Source organism: Rissa tridactyla, chromosome 3, assembly GCF_028500815.1.
Source record: "Rissa tridactyla isolate bRisTri1 chromosome 3, bRisTri1.patW.cur.20221130, whole genome shotgun sequence".
Taxonomy (NCBI): Eukaryota; Metazoa; Chordata; class Aves; order Charadriiformes; family Laridae; genus Rissa; species Rissa tridactyla.
The window spans coordinates 61,241,444-61,264,356 of NC_071468.1; the positions used below are offsets into that span (position 1 = coordinate 61,241,444).

A 22,913-nucleotide genomic window follows, 5' to 3' on the forward strand; every position below is an offset into this window, starting at 1 on the left:
TGAGGGACTACATTTGGCTAAAATGAAGCACACGAATAGAAATAACTCCTGAGTTTTAGATCACTCATTTGTATTACTTCTAAAAGATCATCCCAGCATATTGCCTGTTGCCTTGATTTTCCTTTCATTTCTGTGACAGGACTGCTACCGTAAATAAACGAACTTGCATAACTTTCAGATCATTCGCTGGATGTGGCACTGAGTAAATCACAAAAGGAAAAAGCAAATTCTGCAAAATGCATTCCTCTGATGAGATGGACTTAGTCTGGCACAATTATTTCCAACATTTTGGCTAGGCATGTACCCGTCTCACATACTTAATAAACACAAGATTATTTTCCAGAATTCCACTGCAATTTTTGCCATTAAACACTAAAAAAGAAAAAAAAATAAAAATCAAACATTCACTATTAAAAGACTTTAATTATTTGGAACACTAACATCACGAATGTTTACTTGAAAATGTTTCTTTCCGCTTTAGTCCATCTTCAAACCTCTTACACTACATTCCACTGACTAGTATTAAAAATTACACTGACATGTTTCCTCATACTTGTCAAAGATAGAACTACAGTAAATCATTTCACAAGGTGTTTGGAAAAAACATATATAAGAAATTACTCTTTCCCTCTTTTTCTATGATGAAGTAGAAGCTTAAAGTAACAAGAACAGTCATTATAGAGCTAAATATATTTGACATATTTAACCTCACAAATAAATAAATATATACAGGGGAGGTTACAGCATGTCAACTACAAAGTAGAAGCTTTACATTGTAGAACTGAGAGCATTCAAGAGCATCTAACTGACACACACAGTTTAAGATTACTACATGGTAGTAAAAAAAGAGAAAAAATCTTAAATCAGCAAAAATATAGGTAGCTGTACATTAAACTGATAGTTAGGTTACAGCTCGGCTTCAGTCAGGATGCTGTGTTTGCTTTTCATTTATATTTTACCAATCTGTTATGTTGTACTGATTCCTCATTTTTTCAGGAATGTTTGGTTTTCCTTCACTTCTGAACACCTTAATCAGGTAGAAATCTCACAGTCAGCTGCTATGTGAACACTATTACCTACAGTAGTTAAGCAAGTGGGATGATAAAATATGAGTTCGGTAAATGCTTGTACATAATCTCTCCCTAAATTACCTCCCTTATTAACGATATCTGACAACACTCATCCCTGTTAATAATTACATTTTAAGCGAATCGGGTTGATTTTCATTCATACCACCACGTAAGTACCTGCAGTTACGAGACTGAGGTTTCGTTAAGGTCCATGCAGCGACAGCAGTGTTTCTGGAAGGAATACCGTCTGGACATCCTCCTCCCGCCAGGTGTTTGCAGCCAGGGAAAATACGCCATTTGTGCGGTCACAGCATTAAACGATCTCTGCACACAAAAGCGCATGCAAAGAGCAGAGAAAGGCACAAATCACCTCCCTAATCACTGAACATCCACCTGGTTGACAACTGAAAAATCTCACAGCACAACTTTGTGGTCACCTTCTGAATACAATTAATTAAATATTTGGCTAAAAATATTTGGGAAAAAAAAAGAAAAGCCTTTTTAAAAAGGAAAATTTCCATTAGGAGATATTCTCCTCTGAAATTTGAAAATACCTTTGATGTTTTGGCTCATGCTTTCAGTGACATGTGCAGTTACAACTTTTACAAAACCTGTCGTGGGGCGAGATGTGCTTCATGAGGAGAGATGCACTTTTGGCAGTCACGGCTGCATGCTAAAGTGTCATACATTTATAAAGATTAAAACAAGTAGGCATTTTATGCGCTTGTCTCTTGTCTGCACACAGACACAACTCAGTGTTATTGCGCACACAGAATAGCAATGGAAATTCCCTGATGTTGCCTGAACGCTGTTTAAACTCTGTGCCTCCGACAACCGCAACCAAGTCAACCAACCCCAGGGCAGGAGGGGGGTACTGATACTGATACCATTATGTGCCCGGAAAGATGTTAGTTATTTATTACTGATAAATGCATTCCAGGTTATTCTAATGTTGCAATGCCATCTGATGTAGGTGTCTATACATACAGTATGTCTGAAGTACAGAGACTGAAAAATGAACCCATGGACTTACACAGAATTACAGAGAATTACAGAGAATCACAGAGTGGTTCGGGTTGGAAGGGACCTTAAAGATCATGTAGTTCCAAACCCCCTGCCATGGGCAGGGACACCTCCCACTAGACCAGGTTGCTCAAAGCCCCATCAGGCCTGGCCTTGAACACTTCCAGGGATGGGGCCTCCACAGCTTCCCTGGGCAACCTGTGCCAGTGCCTCACCACCCTCACAGTAAAGAATTTCTTCCTGATATCCAATCTAAATCTCCCCTCTTTCAGTTTGAAGCCGTTACCCCGTGTCCTATCATTACACTCCCCATCCTTCCTGTAGGCCCCTTTAGGTACTGGAAGGCTGCTATAAGGTCTCCTCAGAGCCTTTTTCATCTTGTATTTAAGTACTTAAACTTAAGTTTTAGCACCGTTCATTTTTCTTAGATTGTCTGTGGTACACATTGTGGTTTCCTCTGTCATATTTACCGAGTCCATTATTATAAAAATATGCGTGGAGAGAGATCTAGGTATATAGTTATATATCTATATATAGATGACTGTCTTCTGTTTTGTTTAGTGAGAAAGAACATTAAACATAGAATTGTGATGGGAGATGCTGCATTTCATACATACCAATCAATAAATGTTGACACATGACTTTGTGTAAACTTTGGATTTACCTGGTACTTGTTCTGTACAGATGCAAATAATAGGTACAACTGTCTGTTTCCATATATAATATATCAATGGCTTTAAAATTCGCAAGAGTTACTAGCCACCTGCACGCCCTTCTCAGCCAGCGCATCTATGTAATGTGTGTTTCTATGTACATGGATACAAAATAGCCTGAATTTACAGCACATACTGTTTTGGTAAGCAAGATTTGCATGATTAGGTCTATTTAGTGAAAACTGGTTTAAAATAACCCTTTAACACTGGTGTTAGGGTTTTATTCACTTACAAATAAAGAACAGACAGAACTAGGCAGTCAAGAAGCAAGAATCTAACAAGTGTCGTAGGGGAAATCCATATTCTTCAAAAGAAAAAAACCATCAGTAAACTGTTCAAACTGTCTTGCCTGTACTGCGTGACATGTCTGCTATTTTCTCCAGAAGTCAAGATTTGCTTCTGCTTGGACTATATAATTTAGAGTTAGGCTTGTGGCTCTCCGGTCTTAAAAAATATTTACACAGGATTACAATTAGCTGTCCAGGCATCATGTTGGCTGGCACACATTTAAAAACAGCTCAATGCCATGGTGGAAAATTGTCTTTTTCCACAACAGCAAAAAGGTAGAGAAATTGGTCCTCAAGTGGAAACTGTTAACAGGAGAACATTATAATCTGGGAAAAAATAACCAAACAGGTCACATTCTATGACATCCAGTATTCTCAATTCCAGGCAGACTTTTGTCTTCCTTTGGTTCAAAAAATTCAGAAGCCCAGTTAGAACTTCGTGCTGTGACTAAATGTGTCGGACATGATGATATTTTTATAGAAGTTGTCGGAGTGAGGATTGCAGTATCCCTTGACCTTGTCAATAACCTGGTGGACAGGGATGATTGATGTCTGTTCTCCATCCTCTTGGGCAAATTTTGAAGAAGGCTTGTCAAGAAAAACATTCTCTAGGAAGAGGAAAAAGCAACAAGAATTCAGGGCTTCGTAAGCAAACTCATAGTTTAAAAGGTGTGTCACTCCCACATAGATATGCCTTCAATTGCTACTACTGCTGAATTAAATTACTGCCCTAAAAGCCAGCAAACAACTTTTTGGCTTGGCATTGCTTCTTTTAAATTCTTTTTAGATGCCTGGTTTTGTGGGCAGACCTCTCAGGTCTATCTTAAAATTATCCCCCTATTATTTTACCTAAAGTGTAACTGACTATTGTGACTCCTTTATATATTAATGTACTGTCAATGCTTTGAATCTTACAAACTAAAAACATTTGGATAGCACTGGAAAAGGGGGGACCTTCACAACATCTTGTAAATAATATCTTCATAAAATAAAGTAGTGGAAAATGACAGTAAATGTATTTAATTATGTCAACAGTGGAGGTTTTAAGCTATGCACAGAACTAATGTATTCTGTGCAGAACGTAGCAGAAGATGACTTGCATCTTAAGTTAGATAACCAGAGCCAAAACTGGCCTGAACTTTGTGCTTGCCTCGCATCACTTTGTCTTTTCCGTAATGTTGAGGGTACAAACTGAACAACTGTGGGGAGGAAAAGATGCAGAAAACTGGCATCCCTTCCGAGTTCATGTGCCGTAAGGCGAGGGTGGAACTGAGGAGAAAAAGGAGCAAGGCAATTCCCAGCCGGGCTGGGAAAGTCTGCTTCAGCGGCTCACAGCGCTGCTGTTCAGAGAACGGTCGGTAGGTAGAGCTCACGTAGTGAGCAACGAAAGGAGAGAGCTGCTATCTCATTTTCTCAAGTACATTGTCCTGATGAGCTTTCTTATCTCTTCCACTGAAGTGAATAAAGCTGGAATTAATTCTCTTAAGCCAGGCAAGCTTTGGACCATCACAAGTAAGATGGAGTATCCTGTGAAGCAAAGTTTTCTACAAGTGACATTTTTGAAGGCTCTTTATAAGACCTTGGTAAAATCACCTTCAAAAATTCCTTGGTAGAGGATCATTTAACCACTTTTCATATTATTTAAACTACGATTTCATACAAAAATTGTTTCTTATAGAAATAAATCATTAATTAGAAATAAATGGAAAAGTAACCCGCCCCTGCAGAAGTCATGATATCAAGCCATACAAGAGCATAAAGTGTTGCATAAAGGAGAAATGGATTGTAGAGTGAGAAATCAAAACAGCTGTACTCATGAAAAAAGAAACAAGCATGTTAAGGCATATCAGAATGATTTTCTCAAAGCACGCAAGAATGTCCATGAATCGCAGCAAATAACTCCATGTCCAATAGCAAACTGCTGGGTACTGTGTGCCTTTCAAATCTATGCATTTATTAGCCAATGGTGCTACATTTTGAAGTTTTTCTACATATTAAATATCTTATTTCAAAGATGAAAATTTAATTCTTAGTCTTTAGGAAAGGTTTTTGAAATTCCTTGCAAACATGTACACTTTTTTTTTCCACAAAGCATCATTACATTGTTAAATACCAGCTATTTCCTCATGAAATTTGCATGCACAGGATTACATAAGTCCTTTGAAACCAGTGCAGACCTCTTTTTTTTTTTTTTTAGCTCAATGGGCTTCACACCCAAGTACAGGGTTAAAATCCTGTATCACTGAAGTAGTTGGGATTTTTACCACCAAATTCACTGCAGAAATAATCTTAACTTCTAATTCATTGAAGTGTTATATATAGTATTTAAGTACTACGTACAAAAAGTTTGTGTCAGACTCGTAGACATCAGGGCCACAAGATGCCAAAGTGATTTCTTCGTCCACCCAGTAGGGTCCATCCAGTATTCATGTCCTAGTCAGTGCATCCTGCCTTCAGCCAGCAGTTCACAGCATGGCTTTCAGACATACATAGTTTGTCATTCAGACCTACTTTGTGTGTGACTGGATATGAAAAAAATGTTGCTAGAAGACTAATTCCATAACGGCCACAGACCAAACAGAAATACAATATCTTAAAATTCCTGTAATAACTTTTAAAAATATAAAAACACATTCTAGGACTCAATCTGATTGTTTTTCCTTTCTAATGTATGCTTTGTGTATGGATGTTCCAACTTAATCTCCTTTCCCCAGATTACTGTACACAGGCATTAATGTCAGGACATGGTCTGTCTTCTAAAATGGCACCGTCCAAATGCTTCATGCCCCATGCAGAGTGCAGACACCCAGAGTTTGAAGCGCGCTTATCCTTTGATTCAGCATCAATGGCGCAAGATGTAATAGTGAGAAACAAGCAGCGTTTCTGTTTAGCAAAGTCCTTTGTGTCAATGAGGACATCATGCAAGTGGCATCCCTCCACCCTGTTCAAACCATGCATTCCACAAAAGCAATTCTCACTTTACCTGTAAGGCTTCACCACTGATGAGGAAAGGGCCTTAGAAGACATTATCTATACCACAAACACATGAATGCTTGTGTCAATTCCAGGGAGCACATTATAACCATATTAACAAGAGTTGCCAAGACATGTAGCTATTACATTATTTGCCTGCAATTTAGCTAAGACATCAAAATGAGAAGTTTAGCTGTATTAAAAATCAGAACCTTAATGTTATTTTCTATTATTTTAACACGTGAGAATATATGTCAGTATTTGAAAACCTAAGCAAAAATTTCTTTGGCGTATCACAATAAAATGTGTATTTTCAGAGGTCAAAGTAAAATGTCTTAAAATTTTAAAAATATAGAGAAAACTGATGTTTTCTTAATGTCTAATAAACAGTCACATTACAAACTATGATGAGATTACTAACTGCAATCCATTTTAGGAAATAATTTATGCATAGGATTAAGCTCACCACTTTCGAAGAAAGTACAGGAGCGTGTTCCCAACTGCAAGTTTCTCTTAGCTTACTTCTTATCTGGAACTGTGTTGTTGTTTTGCTTCAAGAACGCATTGCAAAAACTCCAGCACTAAGTCTCTTTCATTGTCAGACTGATAAAAAGCCCCGAGTACAACAAAACATTTAAGCATATTTTTTTCATTAATCCTAATACCAAGGGTCTAAAGGTTGGTCTGCCACGAGTACCAATGACAATTCTCTGTCTGCAGAATGGAGAATGCTCTGCAGCGGAAAGGGCACGATGCTCTCCTCTTCTACTATTAAATTAATAGTAGCACTGTGATCGGTGAATATCATAGACGCTCTTTGTGGAAGACGGCTGACAGAAGCGTCCCTTCATAGGACAGAGAACTGAGGACAGCTTGCTTAGGGCAGCTGGGTGCGTGGCACATCAAACCTGAGATGGCAGCAGGGACAGGCACCCTGGTGAGCAGGCGCCAGCTGTGTGCTCCCCAAAGAGCTGTGAATGGCAGTCCTGAGAGCAAGCTCAGCTACACTGGGGAATTTCTAAGATACCAGTGATTCTTACTGTATTCAAAGCAAATGTACTTCATGTATATTCTCCATAGCCAGAAAAGATTTACACTCTTAAAGTACCTGATGCACAACCTCTCAGTGGATACACTCAATATTGGGTGAGTGCTTACAGCCAAAGAGAATAAGAATGTAATTCTTAAAAAAATGGGAATTCTAGACAAAATATGTGTGCCTAATTGAACATGGTAATGACCATCAATAAAAATAGGAAGGTATTTCCTGGAAACTATGCCACATTTCAAGAAAGGAGATCATACCATCATAAATGAGACCTTGGGGACTTCTGAAAATAATTTGTTCTTAAGAAACAATGGAACTTTCCTTCCAGTAAAATCAGCTATTTCATATCTAAATCATTGCTTCTAACAAATATTTTAAAGCAAGAAAATACATCTTTGGGTGAAATATGTGTGTAGATTTTATTTCTGCTGTTTTAGAAGAAGATTCTGTGATGTTATGTGGCTTTACACAGGACAAAAGCATGAGTTCACAAAAACCCGATAACAAAAAAATCTGAACTATTTAAGTGATTTTCTGAAATATTATCTCAGACATAAGCCAACAGACTTGCAAATCATTCCAGCTTCTCTCTTTTTGTGTGCCTTTAAAGTGGTCTTAAAACGAGCACATTTTTATGACATCAGTGGAATACAGATGATGTCTTTTATTACACACACCATTGACATCTACATAAATAAGCAGTAGATACGGCATGCTATTTGTGAAATACTCTGTGAACACAGTATCCTTTTCCAAGTAGCCTCCATGTGTCGCTTTACATATGTGTTGCAGTTAAATGGAACCAGTTTGACCAAGTGAATCAACTCAGATTCACAAGACTTGATTGATGTTTCCAGCTGTGCTGCTAGCTTTTATCTTAACCTTGGGTGATGAACATCATAGAATCATAGAATTTATATGACACCTTCAAGATCATCAAGTCCAGCTGTTAACCTAGCACTGCCAGGTTACCACTAAACCATGTCCCTCAGCACTACATTTACATGTCTTTTTAAATACCTTCAAGGATGGCAACTCAACCACTTCCATGGGCAGCCCGTTCCAATGCTTGACAGTGAGGAATTTTTTCCTAATATCCAGTCTAAACCTCCCCTGGAGCAACTTGAGGCCATTTCCTCTTGTCCTATTGCCTATTATTTGGGAAAAGAGACTGACCCTCACCTTGCTACAACCTCCTTTCAGGTAGTTGTAGGGAGTGATAAGGTCTCCTCTGAGCCTCTTTTTCTCCAAGCTAAACAATCCCAGTTTCCTCAGCCGCTCCTCATAAGACTTGTGCTCTAGACCCCTCACCAGCTTTGCTGCTCTTCTTTGAACATGCTCCAGGACCTCAATGTCTTTCTTGTATGAGGGGCCCAAAACTGGACACGGTATTTGAGGTGTGGCCTCACCAGTGCCAAGTACAGGGGGACAATCACTTCCCTAGTCCTGCTGGCCACACTATTTCTTCTGATATAAACCAGGATGCTGTTGGCCTTCTTGGCCACCTGGGCACACTGCTGGCTCATATTCAGCTGGGTATCAACCAATACCCCCAGGTTCTTTTCCAGCCACTCTTCCCCAAGCCTGTAGCGCTGCATGGGGTGGTTGTGACCCAAGTGCAGGACCTGGCACTTGGCCTTGTTGACCTTCATACAACAGGCCTTGGCCCATCAGTCCAGCCTGTCCAGATGCTTTTGTAAAGCCTTCCTACCATCAAGCAGGTTGACACTGCCACCTAACTTGGTGTCATCTGCAAACTTTCTGAGGGTGCAGTCAGTCCCCTTGTCCAGATCATTGTTAAAGATGTTAAACAGAACTGGCCCCAGTACTGAGCCCTGGGGAACACCACTTGTGACCAGATGCCAAATGGATTTAACTCCATTCACCACAACTCTTCTGGCCTGGCCATCCAGCCAGTTTTTCACCCAGTGAAACATAAGCCCATCCAAGCCATGAGCAGCCAGTTTCTCTAGGAGAATGCTGTAGGAAATGGTGTCAAAGGCTTTACTCAAGTCTAGGTAGATAACATCCACAGCTTTTCCCTCACCCACTAAGCAGGTCACCTTGTCATAGAAGGTGATCAGGTTAGTCAGGCAGGACCTGCCTTTCATAAACTCATGCTGACTGGGTCTGATCCCTTGATTGTCTGGTATGTGCTGTGCGATTGTACTCAAGGTGATCTGCTCCATAACCTTCCCTGGCACTGAGGTCATACTGACAGGCCTGTAGTTCCCTGGATCCTCCTTCTGGCCCTTCTTGTAGATGAGTGTCACATTTGCTATCTTCCAGTCAACTGGGACCTCCCCAGTTAGTGAGGACTGCTGATAAAAGATGGAAAGTGGCTTGGTGAGCACTTCTGCCAGCTTCCTCAGTACCCTTGGGTGGATCCCATCCGGCCCCATAGACTTGGGTGCACCTAAGTGGTGTAGCAGCTCACTAACCATTTCCTCTTGGATTATGGGGGGTTCATTCTGCTTCCCATCCATGTTGTCCAGCTCAGGGGGCTCGGTACCCAGAGGTATTACTATTAAAGACTGAGGCAAAGAAGGTGTTAAGTACCTCAGCCTTTTCCTCATCCTTTGTTGCTATGTTTCCCTCTACATCCAATAACGGATGGAGATTCTCCTTTGTCCTCCTTTGGTTATTCATGTATTTCTAGAAACATTTTTTATTGTCTTTTACAGCAGTAGCCAGATTAAGTTCTCGTTGGTCTTTGGAGCTTCTAATTTTCTCCCTGCATAGCCTCACACAATCTTTGTAGTCTTTCTGAGTGGCCTGACCTTTATTCCATAGGCCATAAACTTTCCTTTTCTTCCTGAGTTCTAGCCAGTGATCTTGGTTCAGCCAGCCTCGCCTTCTTCCCCGCTGGCTCATCTTACACATGGGGACAGCCTGCTCCTGCACTTTTAAGATTTCCTTCTTGAAGAATGTCCAGCCTTCCTGGACTCCTTTCCCCTCAGGACCGCTTCCCAAGGGACTCTGTCAACCAGTCTCCTAAACTGGTCGAAGTCTGCCCTCCAGAAGTCCAAGGTGACAGTTCTACTAACCCACCTCCCTACTCCTCCAAGAATCTAAAACTCTGTCTTTTCATGATCACTGTGCCCAAGACAGCCTCCAACCTTCACATCAGCAACAAATCCTTCTTTTTTCGCAAACAACAAGCCCAGCGGAACACCTTCCCAAGTTGACTCCCGCACTAGCTGTGTCAGGAAGTTATCTTCCACACAATCCAAGATCCTAGATTGTTTCCTCTCTGCTGTGTTGTATTTTCAGCAGATGACTGGTAAATTTAAGTCCCCCACGAGAACAAGTGGTAGTGACTGTGAGACTTCTCCCAGCTGCTTATAGAATATTTTGTCTGCCTCTTCATCTGGGTTGGGCAGCCTATAACAGAGTCCCACCATGATATCTGCCTTTCTTGGCTGCTCCTCTCACTATTACCCATAAAGACTCAACCCTATCGTCACCATCGTTAAGTTCAAGACAACCAAATCACTCCCTAACGTACAGGGCCACTGCGCTGCCTCTCCTTCCTGGCCCATCCTTTTTGAAGGGTTTATAGCATGTTGTCTCTCTGTGATTTGGTTACTGGTTACTATTGTGTTTACAACGGGATAATAAGACTTACCTTCTGTTAGCCAAAGAGGTGAAAGTGCTATAGAAAAGGTAAGATTTGCTTTTGTCACACCTACTTTGTTTAGCATGGGACCATACCCAGATAAGAACTATATACTGGAAGTATTGTATATTGGGTTATGATTCTTATTAAACAGTAACATATATTTTAAAAATACTGAAACAATATAAATTGGTGAAATTTTCTTACATTAGCCTTTGGGTAGAAATTCCTACTGTACCTTTAACATGAAACTATATATTTACAGATGTACTGTGTTACAGTGCAAGAACTCACCTGTATGGCTGTTCCGTTTGCAATATGTTGTTGTTGTAGATTTTGATTTGGATGTTAAGTAGGTTGAATTGGAGCCAATGGAACTAGATGATAAGGATTTCCCAAGATTATCAGAACTCTTCTTTATAATATTGGTTGCTGTTTTGCTCCAATCTAAAAATGATTGAAAAGTTTACATAAATAATTAACATAGGTGCTAAATGCCTAATTTATTAAATTATGAACATTTCAGGTATCAGATGCATCTCTTAGTGTTGCTCATAACAAACAGCCTATGTTCTTCCTGTCAGGCAGCTTCTTTGGTTCTTAAGAACTACGAGAATTATTCCAACTTGATTTACTTTGCTATTTACCACGGTAGTTAAAATCGGTTGCTCTAACACACTAAATATAATTTTGTTGCATGGCAGAACTGTAAATAAGACACAGCTTTCCAGGGTGAAAGGGAGCCGTGAAGATCTGCAGCAGTATAAGAATGCCAAAGTTTCGTCACCTGACCAGAGAAATCTCAAGGGATGGATAGGAAAGGGTTGGACAGGAGCATTTACAGAGGTCTTACGGTTTGAGGCCTTGATCTGCTGAGGTAGATACTACACACTAGTGGATCTGCACTTTTTGTTATAGGGGTTAGCATATTGGTGGATTATTAAAAAACAATGAATGGTTATTTAGTAGTTCACATTTGAAGCATTTTGTCTGAACCATTAACACAATAGGCTCTTACACTGGAACAACTTCCAAAATTAAATTACATAACTAATATCAATAAACCTACTGAGGAAAACTGACACTGAAAAATTCATCACTTGTCCCAATACCAGTAGAATAAATGTATCTAACTACTCTTGTATCATACACTTGCAGGTAGGTACAGGTAGTTTCACACTTTAGTCTTATTGCTGTAATTCACTGTACTGCAATGAAATTCACAGAATGGAAGAGAAGTCCAAACCAAAGATACATGGACCACTTTAGCCTTGATTTAAATCAAGACCAATATTTTATCCTAAATCATTGCTCTAGAGTATAGATTACTATTTCTCTGATCTAGCTATGGCAGTGTTGCAAGGCTTTGGCTTGTTTTTTAGTTTGCTTTATCATAGCATGCCCTAAAGTACATTTCAATCAGATAGGTATGCAAGTTCACATATTTCACTGTTCTGCCTGAAAAGTGTGTCAGATTCATGGAGAATAAAACTAGCCAGTGGTGATGGACTGGTTAATGCTAGGCGTAATGACAGCACATTAACTATTCAAATGAAGTACTCAAATCCTTCAGGTTTTTTATTTCTGTCATACCCAGAAGCTACCCAACAGCAGCATAAAAATCTGGAAATAATTTGATCTATCTGTGTTTTCCAGTTGATGAGTTACAGCATGAACCACATGGAAACTGAACATCCGAAACAATCTGGATGCCTGATCAGAATGAATACACTTTTCCTAATTTGAAATCATAAATCAGGTTTTCTTACTACAAAGTAAAAGCATAAATGTTTTATAGTGTACAATGAGAATGCATTTTCTAAACAAAACAGAACAAGACAAAGCAAAAGTCTTGGTGGCAAAGCACTTACTTAAAACCTTGAAACAAACCTTGGATGCCAAGAGAGAAAGGACGCTGGGGTATTTGGAGCACTGTTATTATCTGGAATCAACTGGCTTACCTTACTAGGCAATGAGCTTATGCCACCTTACACCAACTACAGATTTCAACCTTGGTCATTGAGCAAGAACCGTATGAACAAGAATTATATGGTCCAAAATCATTACATCGTAAAGCAAACCAAGATCCAGTTGCCTAAACACAGGAGTCTAATGCAATCTGAGGTGGCCAAAGGTGCAGGAGACTACAAACACAGTGTCCTGAGTGTTGCACTTCAGTGTCCAAACCAACCGCTCTCCTTTTTCTCCAAGAGTTGCAGATAAAGACGAACTTAAATTCTGGAGCCTAATCAGGCTTCTGCTAAAGGAATTTTCTATGGTTTTGAGTCTCTAATGGTCTCTCTGAATTATATGGTGAAGGACAGAGCAGTTTGAAAAGGCAAAGATAAAGGCAAAAAACCTCAAAGTATTTCTACCCTTTTAAGAGTTGCTCCTACATCAACCTAACAGTCCACACAATTCAGTCAACATACTGTAATGTAGGAGAAAAGCCATAAGACTGGCTTTTGAATGACAGAGTTTGAATCTCTGGATATTTATTTATTTTAATTTTTTTTTTAGGGTCCAAAGGGCCTTCCAAAGCCGTGCTCATAGCTCTACAAAATTTACTAGCTGCCTTCAGTGGAAAAATGAAAGAGAAGATTTGAGAATTTTTATGAAGTGATATCTGAAAAGTCCCTTGGCAATTGTTAGCACTGAAGTGAAAGCCTATGATTAATCTATTTTTCCATGTCTCTGGCTTACAGTGTATTATATTAAAAATAACACAGCTAGCTGTTCACCTGGACTTTTATGGACTACTGCAGCACCTAAGGAGGGGAGCTGTGAATTGCTTTTACCTGAATTGTCTGCCAGTCGGAATCTGCCACAACAGAGATGTCTCCTCCATTGTTTCTGCACATTTTCTTTCATGGCGCAATGGAATACAAATATAAATAAACCTGTGACAAAAGCAAATAAACAGCAAATGAAGCACATATTTATAAATAGACAAATAGATTAACTAAAAAGATGATGAAGTACAAGCAAAGGAAAATAACCTTAAAGTTTTTTTATTGTCATCTATGCCTCATTTAAGAGGTATGGAAATGAATTAAAGCTTTCCCACCCTCTAGCTGCTATATAAGTGCTTGGGATATCAGAAGAAAGAGAATAGGACCTCTTTTATTGACACTGTTGATTTAGATACAGGAAAATAATTAAAAGGTTTTGTCTTTGAACCAAATGAGTATTCTGCAAGAACAAGAACCAGATTGCAAAGTAAATACAGACACTATTATATTAGCAAGAAGATATTTTATCTCCTCCTGTTCCATATCTACAGAACTAGGTTGTATTCTTTTAAAACCAGAAGTCTTGTAATAGACACTAAAGAGTGCCCTGAAAATGCACACTTGGATGTATGTGCATCACATGCATGCACTTGGAATGGTTATGAAAATTGTAATAATATGTTCAGAAGTACCAATTATGTGTCCAGCTACTTAATTCTGAAGAAAATTACCTGGTTTGTGTATGCAATTGCAATGAATGTGTTTTAAGAATGTTCTTCTAGAGTTCATATTTCTCATGCAACTTTATAATCTTTATTTTCAAACCAGAAGCTAAGCACCTGTCACATGGTAAAGAAGGTTTTAACTGGGCGTATGGTATGATTTCGTCATTCTACAGAGATACTTTGGAGCTAAATATAGAAGTTGGAAATCTCATATGCTCCTGGCGCTTCCCAGGCAGGCACTGGCTGTGGAATCTTCCGTTGTTCTCCAGCTTGGCCTGTTCTTCTTGTACTTTTATTCACTGGGAGAGAGCCAAGCTGGGGCTGAACACCTGATGGCAAAATGTTACCACCAAATCCCTCGTCATTATATCTTAAACATGAATAAATGCTACATAAAGTGGGCAAAGAGGGTTAAGTGCCATCTTTAGAGACCGTTCCTTTATGATCATCATGAATAGCTCCGTATACTACTGCTGACAATGTTTCAGCTGGTAGAACAAAATGGCAGGGTATAGCTTAGAAAAAACTGCTCTGGAGCATAAAATTATCCTCTCTCCAAAGTACTGAGGTCTAATTTTGCATGAATGCTTGTCATTGAACTGGACTTTGCTTATAGCCGTCAGGCCAGGCTGCGACCGCTGAGAGCAGTTAAGTTTAGGTAAAGGTTGTGTCACGCAACACTTTTTTTGCAAAATTTTTTATAGAGCTGATGGGGGGGAAAAAAAAAAAGCACAATTTAAGGAAGGCAACCACACCTTAATGCATCCCATATGCAAGCTCTGTTGAATTAAGGTCACTATGTTTGCATTTAGTAAAATATTTCTGTGTCTGATTTCTTTTAAGCACAGAGTAATTCCAATGCAGTCACTTGCAGCTCTTACAGGCTTAGAGTTATGCAGTTGTTTGTGGTCCAAAGTACCTCTTAGGACTTCTGTATAGCTACAAACTTGCTAAATTGACGTTTAATTAAATTGTGGTGAATGCTTGGAATATTCTGAATGGTTAAAAAAGAAAATATTCTAAATGGTAATAAAAAACGAGTGTACTGCATTAAGTACTTTGCCTTTGCCCTGTCTGGGCTTGGTCTGATTTTTTTTTCTCTGTATTTCATTATTCATTAAGTTTACAATGTGCTTTAGTAATACAGCTTTGGTTTTGTTTCCCAGAGCCAAATCAGACCCCAGGCTTGGCTCTAGCTTGGCTCTGACTTGAAAGTATTTGGCTTGCCCAGGCATATGTATAAAATGAGCAGCCAAAAAAAGAGATGTTCCAAAGAGAGAAAAATCATTTCCTATGTAGATAAAACAGCAAAGTACAGTAACACCAGTAGTTGCTGCAATTTACTTTTTCACTGCCAGTGCACAGAAAACTAGGTTGATGGAGGCTTCTGGTATCACTTAAAATACTAGTGCAGTTTTCAAAAACTTGCAAGAGAGAATAAACATATTTACTGAGGGCTCAATAATTAAGCTCATGCTAATACCGATGAAAGACTTGCCATACGGAACTGCTTTTTGCCGCTGGGAAATGCTACCAGATACAAATCCTAAATTTTTCTTTGCTCCATACCATCCCTTTACTGCTACATGTGCACTACACCCATCGTATGTGATTTTAAATATCCTATTTTTTGTTTATTGCCTAGCTCTTTCTGACACAGCAGTAAGCGTTTTCAGATACGGGATTGCTATCTTCTGTGCCTGATTTGACAGGCCTGAACATATACTGTGCCATTTTTGCTACCACAATCTGTGAAAAGCGCAACTCCTCAGGTTTTTCAGTTTCGTCTTCTGACTTAACTGCCTTCCAAAAATTCATTTTCCATTGAACAGTGCTATTACCCCACAGAGACTTAAGCAGTGGTGATCAACTTTATGCACACTCTGCACATACAAGCCTAATTGATTGCACTGGAAATTCTGGTTACAGAGAACTCGTTGAATTTTATCCTTGGCATGCTTTTCAGAGTTTTAATCTTTTTTCATGTTCTTCCCATACTTCTAATCTCTCTAGGCCCTTCTGAATTTCTAACGTGGACATATTGCAGCAAATACTTCATTATGCTGCTAGGGGAGTATCAGAAACTGTCCTTTGGAAAAAAAACTCTTTAGAAAGAACAATTCCAAACAATTTTTGCCATTTTGCCTAGCATTTTAGGTTGAAACTTGCCCAAACCAAAACCCACAACATTATTCTCGTTCCACGAAAGTTCAATAAATCTCTTAGCGCAGTAAATACGTCTCAACTGTGACAGATAAAATCCACACAGTGTAACATTAAGTACTTTTTCCATAAGGGAAGATATTTTGCTGACCCTGGGAAAATTTATTTTTTATCTCAATATTTGTGTGGCATAACACATGTTCCTCCAATGACATTCCTGGGTTTGTTTTTTGTTATGTTTTTTTTCAGGCAAATTTATCTTTTGTATCAATACGTGTGTAGTATAACACATACCCCTCCCGTGACCTTCTTGGGTTTTCTCTTTGTTACGTTTTTAATTGCATTTTATTAGCGGGTAGGGCAAGCGGAGGTGGAGATTCTTACATCATTTGGTACATACACAAATTTCATCTCTGAGCGAAAATTCTTTTAAATGTCAGCTATACAATTCTGTAATTTATAACTATTTGATTATAATTTATAGCATTTTTCAGAAGGATGAACTATGTTGGAAAAATAAAATATTCAAAACTTCAGTAAAGGAAACAAAAATAAGCTGACTATAACAGCCGCTGGATTTTCCTTAAAGAACCAAAGGCTATGTCTCCACGCTGAAAATGGACTAAATTTTGTTTTATGAGCATCTCATGCCTTAATAAAATAGTTAAGAGCTTTACAGATTCCCTGCTGGAATAAATTAAGGAAAGAGGCTTCCTATATTTGTTATAATCAGTGAAAGGAAATGTTGAAGGTCATACAGCATCTATCTCAACAGAGATCACTGTGGACTGTTAGCTAGGAATAGCACTATTTATAATACAGTGCATTTTATGGAAAAGACCTTGAAACATGAATTAATTTAACTAAGATATTCAACACATATGTAGTTGGTATCATTATTCTGCATAAGGGGAAACTAATGAGGGTTTAGTATCAAGGGAAAATCCAGACAGAGTTCCCCAGTCAAATCACTGGACATAATATGTCCCAGAACAGCAACATCTCACATATTATTTGTTCACAGAAAAGAAATTCATCTTACCTTGCAATGAATTGAAAATTGAGAAGAGGTACAGGAAAGGAAGAGTTAAGGGACCCCAGGCAAAAAAGGCAAAGCCCCATGTCATGCCCAGGAGGAAGGTCAGGCTGACCACGCTACGGAGGTTCCTCAAGATCTCTTCCTTCAAGCTCCGATTAGTTCTTTTCCCATTCCTCCCACAGATCTGCACCATCACCACAATAAACATGGCAACATTCATCAGAAACATGATTCCAAAGTAGCCGGCACAAGTCACATAAAACACAACTTCATTCTTGATCCAGCAGCTGTAAAAAAAATACAAAAATATGACCATTTTTAGATAATGCAAGCTATCCTCCAATTATGTATAGGACTCCAAGGAAAGTCAGTCAATGTCTGATACCAGTGATGCAGAGCTATACTTGGAAATGTAACATTTGTCGCTTTTCTGTTTGTAAAGAGGATGAAGCCCAGTGGCATCTTAAGTGACTACGGCCCACAGTATTGTCATGTCAGAAATCTGAGGCTTGTACCGCGTTTTAGTTAAAAATAATTAAAAAGGAAATCTGACCTCAGATACTAGCTGTGGGAACTGCAATCCCATCATGGAAAGCTTAGACTCAGTATGAGTAGCTTCACCATGTTCATCTGGGTGAAGCATAGGAAGCTTTAGTAACAGAATAGGCAAACTTAGATCTTCAGTATCAAAATCGCAAGTTTCTGCCACTCAAGCTAAAGAAGAACTCATACATCTCTGGAGAAGAAGCAGGATGGGCAGTCCTTTGAGGTAGCCATTTGACAGTCAGCCATGTCTTGTCATGCCAGCATGTAGCTTATTCCTCTAGCAGCAAACGGCTAGAATGCTTAGCTTGATACTTTAATAAAAATACAGACTGACATTTTTATTTATCATGATGAAGCTTTGCCAGGCAAGGAACAGAAAACGAGTAACAGTCATGTAAAAATTTTGGCATTTGGAGGTTATTATCTGGATATCAAGAGAACATAGAAAGCTGTTGAATTACATTGACAAAAGTCTGGTTTATTTACAAAGGAGACTATTTTTATAATATTTATAATATCTTAGCTAGAAGATAGAGCTTTCACTTAAGTTAAAACAAACCAGGTATTTTTATTTTATTTTCATGACAAAACTTATGAATTTTTCTTTTTCCAGAGGAGTGTTTGTACCTGGCATTGGGTAACGCAGATTATCACCTTCTTCACACTTCAGATTCAAATAATCTAGAAGATGATTTTCCCCACTTTGCTTTTTTAATGCACCTCTGACTTTTCCAAAGCGATCTGACTGATGTTAATATTTTTTTTTCAGGTTGTAAATGCTAAGTTGAAAAAGATTAAAAGAAATACTTACAAGTCATCTCCCCCTTGCCCATTAGCATCTTTGCCGTATAACTCTTTGCCATAGATATTACTTGCATTTGTATTAGCACTTGCTAAAACAATTGCTATCACCAGAGCTGGCAAACCTGTAACACAAGAAAACATGTAGTTTGCTTTCAAATCTCCTAAACCTTCAAAATCACCAGGCAAAGCTGAGTTGTTGATGTCTCCATTCCTATTGCTTTAGTACAGAGTATCCTGAGGTAGTTCTATGTCAGAAAACTGCACACAGAACTAGAAGGAAACAATTTTTCAAACAGTACAAATATATAAAAATTTCAAAGCCCTTAATGAGCATTAATGAATAAGCCTCATAATATTCTGTAAGGTAGAATATGCTATTTTAGTATGCCATATGGGAACTAAAGTAAAATAACCTCCCTTAGTTACCCAAAGTTAAATTTGCAATTGCACACAGGCTCTCATCATATAGTGAGAAAAAGATTAACGAACTATTGCAAAAACAAGATCTAATGGAGGAATGGTATTGGGATTTTTGTCTTTTTTTTTTTTTTTTCCAGAGATGCTAATGTCACTTGATTAGGCTGGGAAACTGGGGAACACGAACTTGAACCTGTAATTTCTCCACCGCTTCTCTCGATTGTAAACATCTTCTCTTTTTCCACAGCATTATGTATCCTTTACTTAAATGTGTCCCCCCCAAAATCAAGCAAACTATATTTTTTTTTCAATAATAAGGTAAAGGTAATATTTTTGGAAGATAGACAACTATGCAGAAGAGAACTCTGTGCAGAGAGGTACAGGTCACACAAAAGAAACGTACGTTTCCTGACATGTCTTATTTACATGTCTTATTCTTGCTGTGACAAAACAGATTCAAAGGGGAAGAGGTTAATTTGCTTTTCCGACCACTCAGTCCTTGTCCTCTGCTGAGGTTGCCAAAGAGGATGCTAGTTGCCAATGGAAAGACATCAATTATCAGTTGGACTGAGGTCAGTGCTCTAGCCATGAGGTTAATGGTTTTGTATTGTGTTGTATTATTTCAAAGACAATATGTGCTTTCAGGCTGAAGGCACAGATTCCTGATATAGAAAAAAAATGAAGAATAAAAGCCTTGCTGCCTGAGCCTCACAGTTATTTTTCAGTACTACATTTTCCATTTCAGTCCTGCAGTGTACACCGCTTAGGGCAGGCAGGATCTCTCTGTGGTTTAAACACTGTGCAGAAGCTCAGGAAATTTTGGTTGTTTCTGATTCCGCCCATAGGCTTTGTACTAGCTGGCAAGAAACTTTAAGCTGGATTGAAAGCTTTTTGAAAGTTAATGCAAAGATCCCCATAGGCTTTGTAGCAACTGCAAGAGTTTCTGAATTCATTGTGTGCCACGGTTCTCCATCTCTGATGTGACACTAGCATTTCCCCTCTCCCATTCTGGCCTCTCTGGAAAGTAAACCAGTTTACCTGGTCGCTCCAGTCCTCCTCAGGCTGTGAGCTGAGCTGCTCTGGGTGGGGAGTGCCAGTTACGGTGTGTTTGCACAGAATTATACTGGGGAACTTGGTGGCAGGGAGGGCTGTCTGTACGCTGGCACTGCCATGGGGCAGGGGGAAGGAAACGCCATGCTGATTTTTGATTCTGCTCTGCACTTGTGATAGAGACCTTTTATGTAGCATCATTTCAAAATACACGCTATGTAAATACTGCATCTACTGAACTCACCCCAGCCAATGATGCAAAACTTCAGTATATATCGCCGTATATAGGTGTTGAACACTTTCACTAGAGCAATGTACATATGAACAGCTTCTAGTCCCATCCACGTAAAGGTGGCCAGAAGAAAAAAGTGCAAAAGCGCAGCTACAGCTATGCAGAGGCCATCTATGTCAAATGACGCAATCCAGCCATCAAGCAAGAAGATCAGGTTAAGAAAGAGCAGGGCTGTGCTCAAATTCATCAGGATTTTGGATGGATAATCTCTTCGCAGCTTCCTAATGAGAGAAATACAGGTGCATATGATTAATTGGCTTGAATCACCCAAGCTGCTTACAGCAGCTGAGTGTACCAGTTTACAAAGTAAATAAAAGCACAGGGATCTCCCTTCTAGCTGTAAGCCTTTTTGGCAATAAGGCATAGTGATGTGTACTTCTGTGTGGTATCACCGAAGGCTTCTGCTGTATGTGGTGAGGGAAAGCCACCACTTTCTTTGGGTCCTTAATGAGCTAATTAACTGCCACAATATTTTAGCAGCTGATTTATTATTAAAAAAACTTTCAAATTAAATGTAATACAATGTGTTTTGTACTTCAAATGAAAATTGAAGAAAATGAAAAGAAAACTTTCAAAATACAGCTGACCAGAAACTCATCTCTGATCATTTTATATGTAAATCTTTGCTTAATTTTTTGAATATATTGTCCAGTGCGTGCTGTTTTCTGTTTGTTTGTTTGTTTGAGGGTTGTTTTTTTTTAATAATAGAATCTTAGGAAGGTTGAAGATCAAGTAAATTTTCTTTTTTAACTGATACACATTGAAGTGCATGAGCTGAGGGGCAAGTTAACAATTTCTGCCATCTTGGACCAGAACCTTATACCATAGGTAACGCAATAGGAATGCAATCACTGGAGATATTTAGAACTCGAAAACCCCCTTTTTCACCCCCCAGCAAACTATCCTTCTTCAGCAGCTACTCTGTCCTGTCCTGTTACAGGCAGAATGATTCCTTTGTGTTGACATGACTTCATTTTCTCTTTTCACTGTTCACAGAACTGTATCACTTCAAAACTTTTGCATTCCCTTGAGTCATTTTCCCATTTCAGTAGGACTGCTGTTGAAGTTGTTGTAGAACTGCACAATTTGTCTTAATTTTATTTCTCTTCCTACTTACTTCTGAAGGGCTTTAGAACGTAGTTGTTTGAATTGGAAGTTTCTCTTTTTATACTTATGACTTGTTTTGCTCACACAGGCAAGTTTTGTTTTGTTTTCTTTTTACAAAAAGCCTGGTTGTGGGTTTTAAAATAATACATATATGTTTAGAATCTAGAGAACACTGTACCCCCAAAAGAGAAAAATTTTGAGACACATTAGCCTTGTTGCCCAGGCTGAGCAGCACAACACGTTGGAAACAGGAGGAAAAAGCCTGAACTTATGTCCCCGTGAAAAAATTTCCACTAACAACATTGTGACCACGATTTTGCAGTTATTAAAAAAAAAAAACAACATAGATTTCCCTTCCTAGACAAATAAACCACACCAACCATATAACTAATTTATTTCATTCATCACATACAGGTACTTCCTTTGTGATGTTTTCCACAGAACCAGTACTTACTCAAATGCAATATATGTCAGAAGAGTTGCAGCTGAAAATATAGCAGATATCCCACAGCCTATGTAAGTGATAAAGGTGAGGACCTTGGTATTCTGTGGGTCTATTTGTGTAATGGTTCTCTGAAGGTCCTACATGAGAGAGGAGGAAGAGGCATCAGTTACAGCAAACACCTTTTCCACAGGCACAAGACTATTTCTTGGTAATCTGTCAAGTAAAACTCAAAAGCGCTTTGGCAAAACCACTATAACCCTGACATTAGGGTTCATGTTTGCAGAGTATACTTAGTCTATAGTCGTTACACCTCTCACTTCCTTCCCATAGCTCTTGAAAACATTGTGCTTTAAATATTATAACTGCTGTGATCAGCAGATAGACAGAGCCTGATACTGACCCTTATAATTCAGTACCAGCAATTCAAATGTACTTCCCTGGAAAGATTTCCCCTTTCCAAACATTTTAGTTCAGTTGCTTGTAGACAACTCACTTTAAGTAGATATTTAAGTTCAATGTGTATTGAAAATGTAATTTAAAAGTATTAATAGTGAAACGTGCAACATTCTGGAGAGTTTCTGACATCATTTCTCCTTATTACAAGTTCATAAGAGTCAATGTAGCTAATCATCTACGGGTGAAACCAAGGGCAAGATATTGCTTTTTGGTTTTATGGTCTGTTTTGACATGCAAACTACAGTTATAAATAGAAATGGTCAGAAAAATAGTGACAAAGACAACATTTTAAAAAAAATTGGAAATGAAGCAGGAACATTCTGAGGATTTTTTTTCCAGTTTTCTGTCCAACTGTAATTGCCACATAGTACCGTCTGAGAATAAATGCCAGTGTTATTTCCTTT

At 38.7% G+C, this 22,913-nt stretch overlaps 1 protein-coding gene across 7 annotated transcripts in view; it reads right to left on the minus strand.

Annotated features, from left to right (window-relative positions):
• Positions 1-403: 403 nt before the first annotated feature.
• Positions 404-22,913, minus strand: part of ADGRG6 (adhesion G protein-coupled receptor G6) — a 114,550-nt gene continuing 92,040 nt past the window's right edge. For 6 of the 7 annotated variants that reach the window (XM_054197071.1, XM_054197065.1, XM_054197070.1 and 3 more), the window contains 7 exons: positions 22,063-22,190; positions 20,454-20,722; positions 18,750-18,864; positions 17,396-17,679; positions 13,532-13,633; positions 11,028-11,180; positions 404-3,701 (listed from right to left, as the gene is read on the minus strand). In XM_054197071.1, the coding sequence (XP_054053046.1) occupies positions 3,523-3,701; positions 11,028-11,180; positions 13,532-13,633; positions 17,396-17,679; positions 18,750-18,864; positions 20,454-20,722; positions 22,063-22,190 (1,230 nt within the window). In that variant the 3' untranslated portion in view covers positions 404-3,522. Of the gene's footprint in view, positions 3,702-6,076; positions 6,124-11,027; positions 11,181-13,531; positions 13,634-17,395; positions 17,680-18,749; positions 18,865-20,453; positions 20,723-22,062; positions 22,191-22,913 lie in introns of all 7 variants that reach the window. The other variant, XM_054197072.1, reaches the window with a different exon arrangement.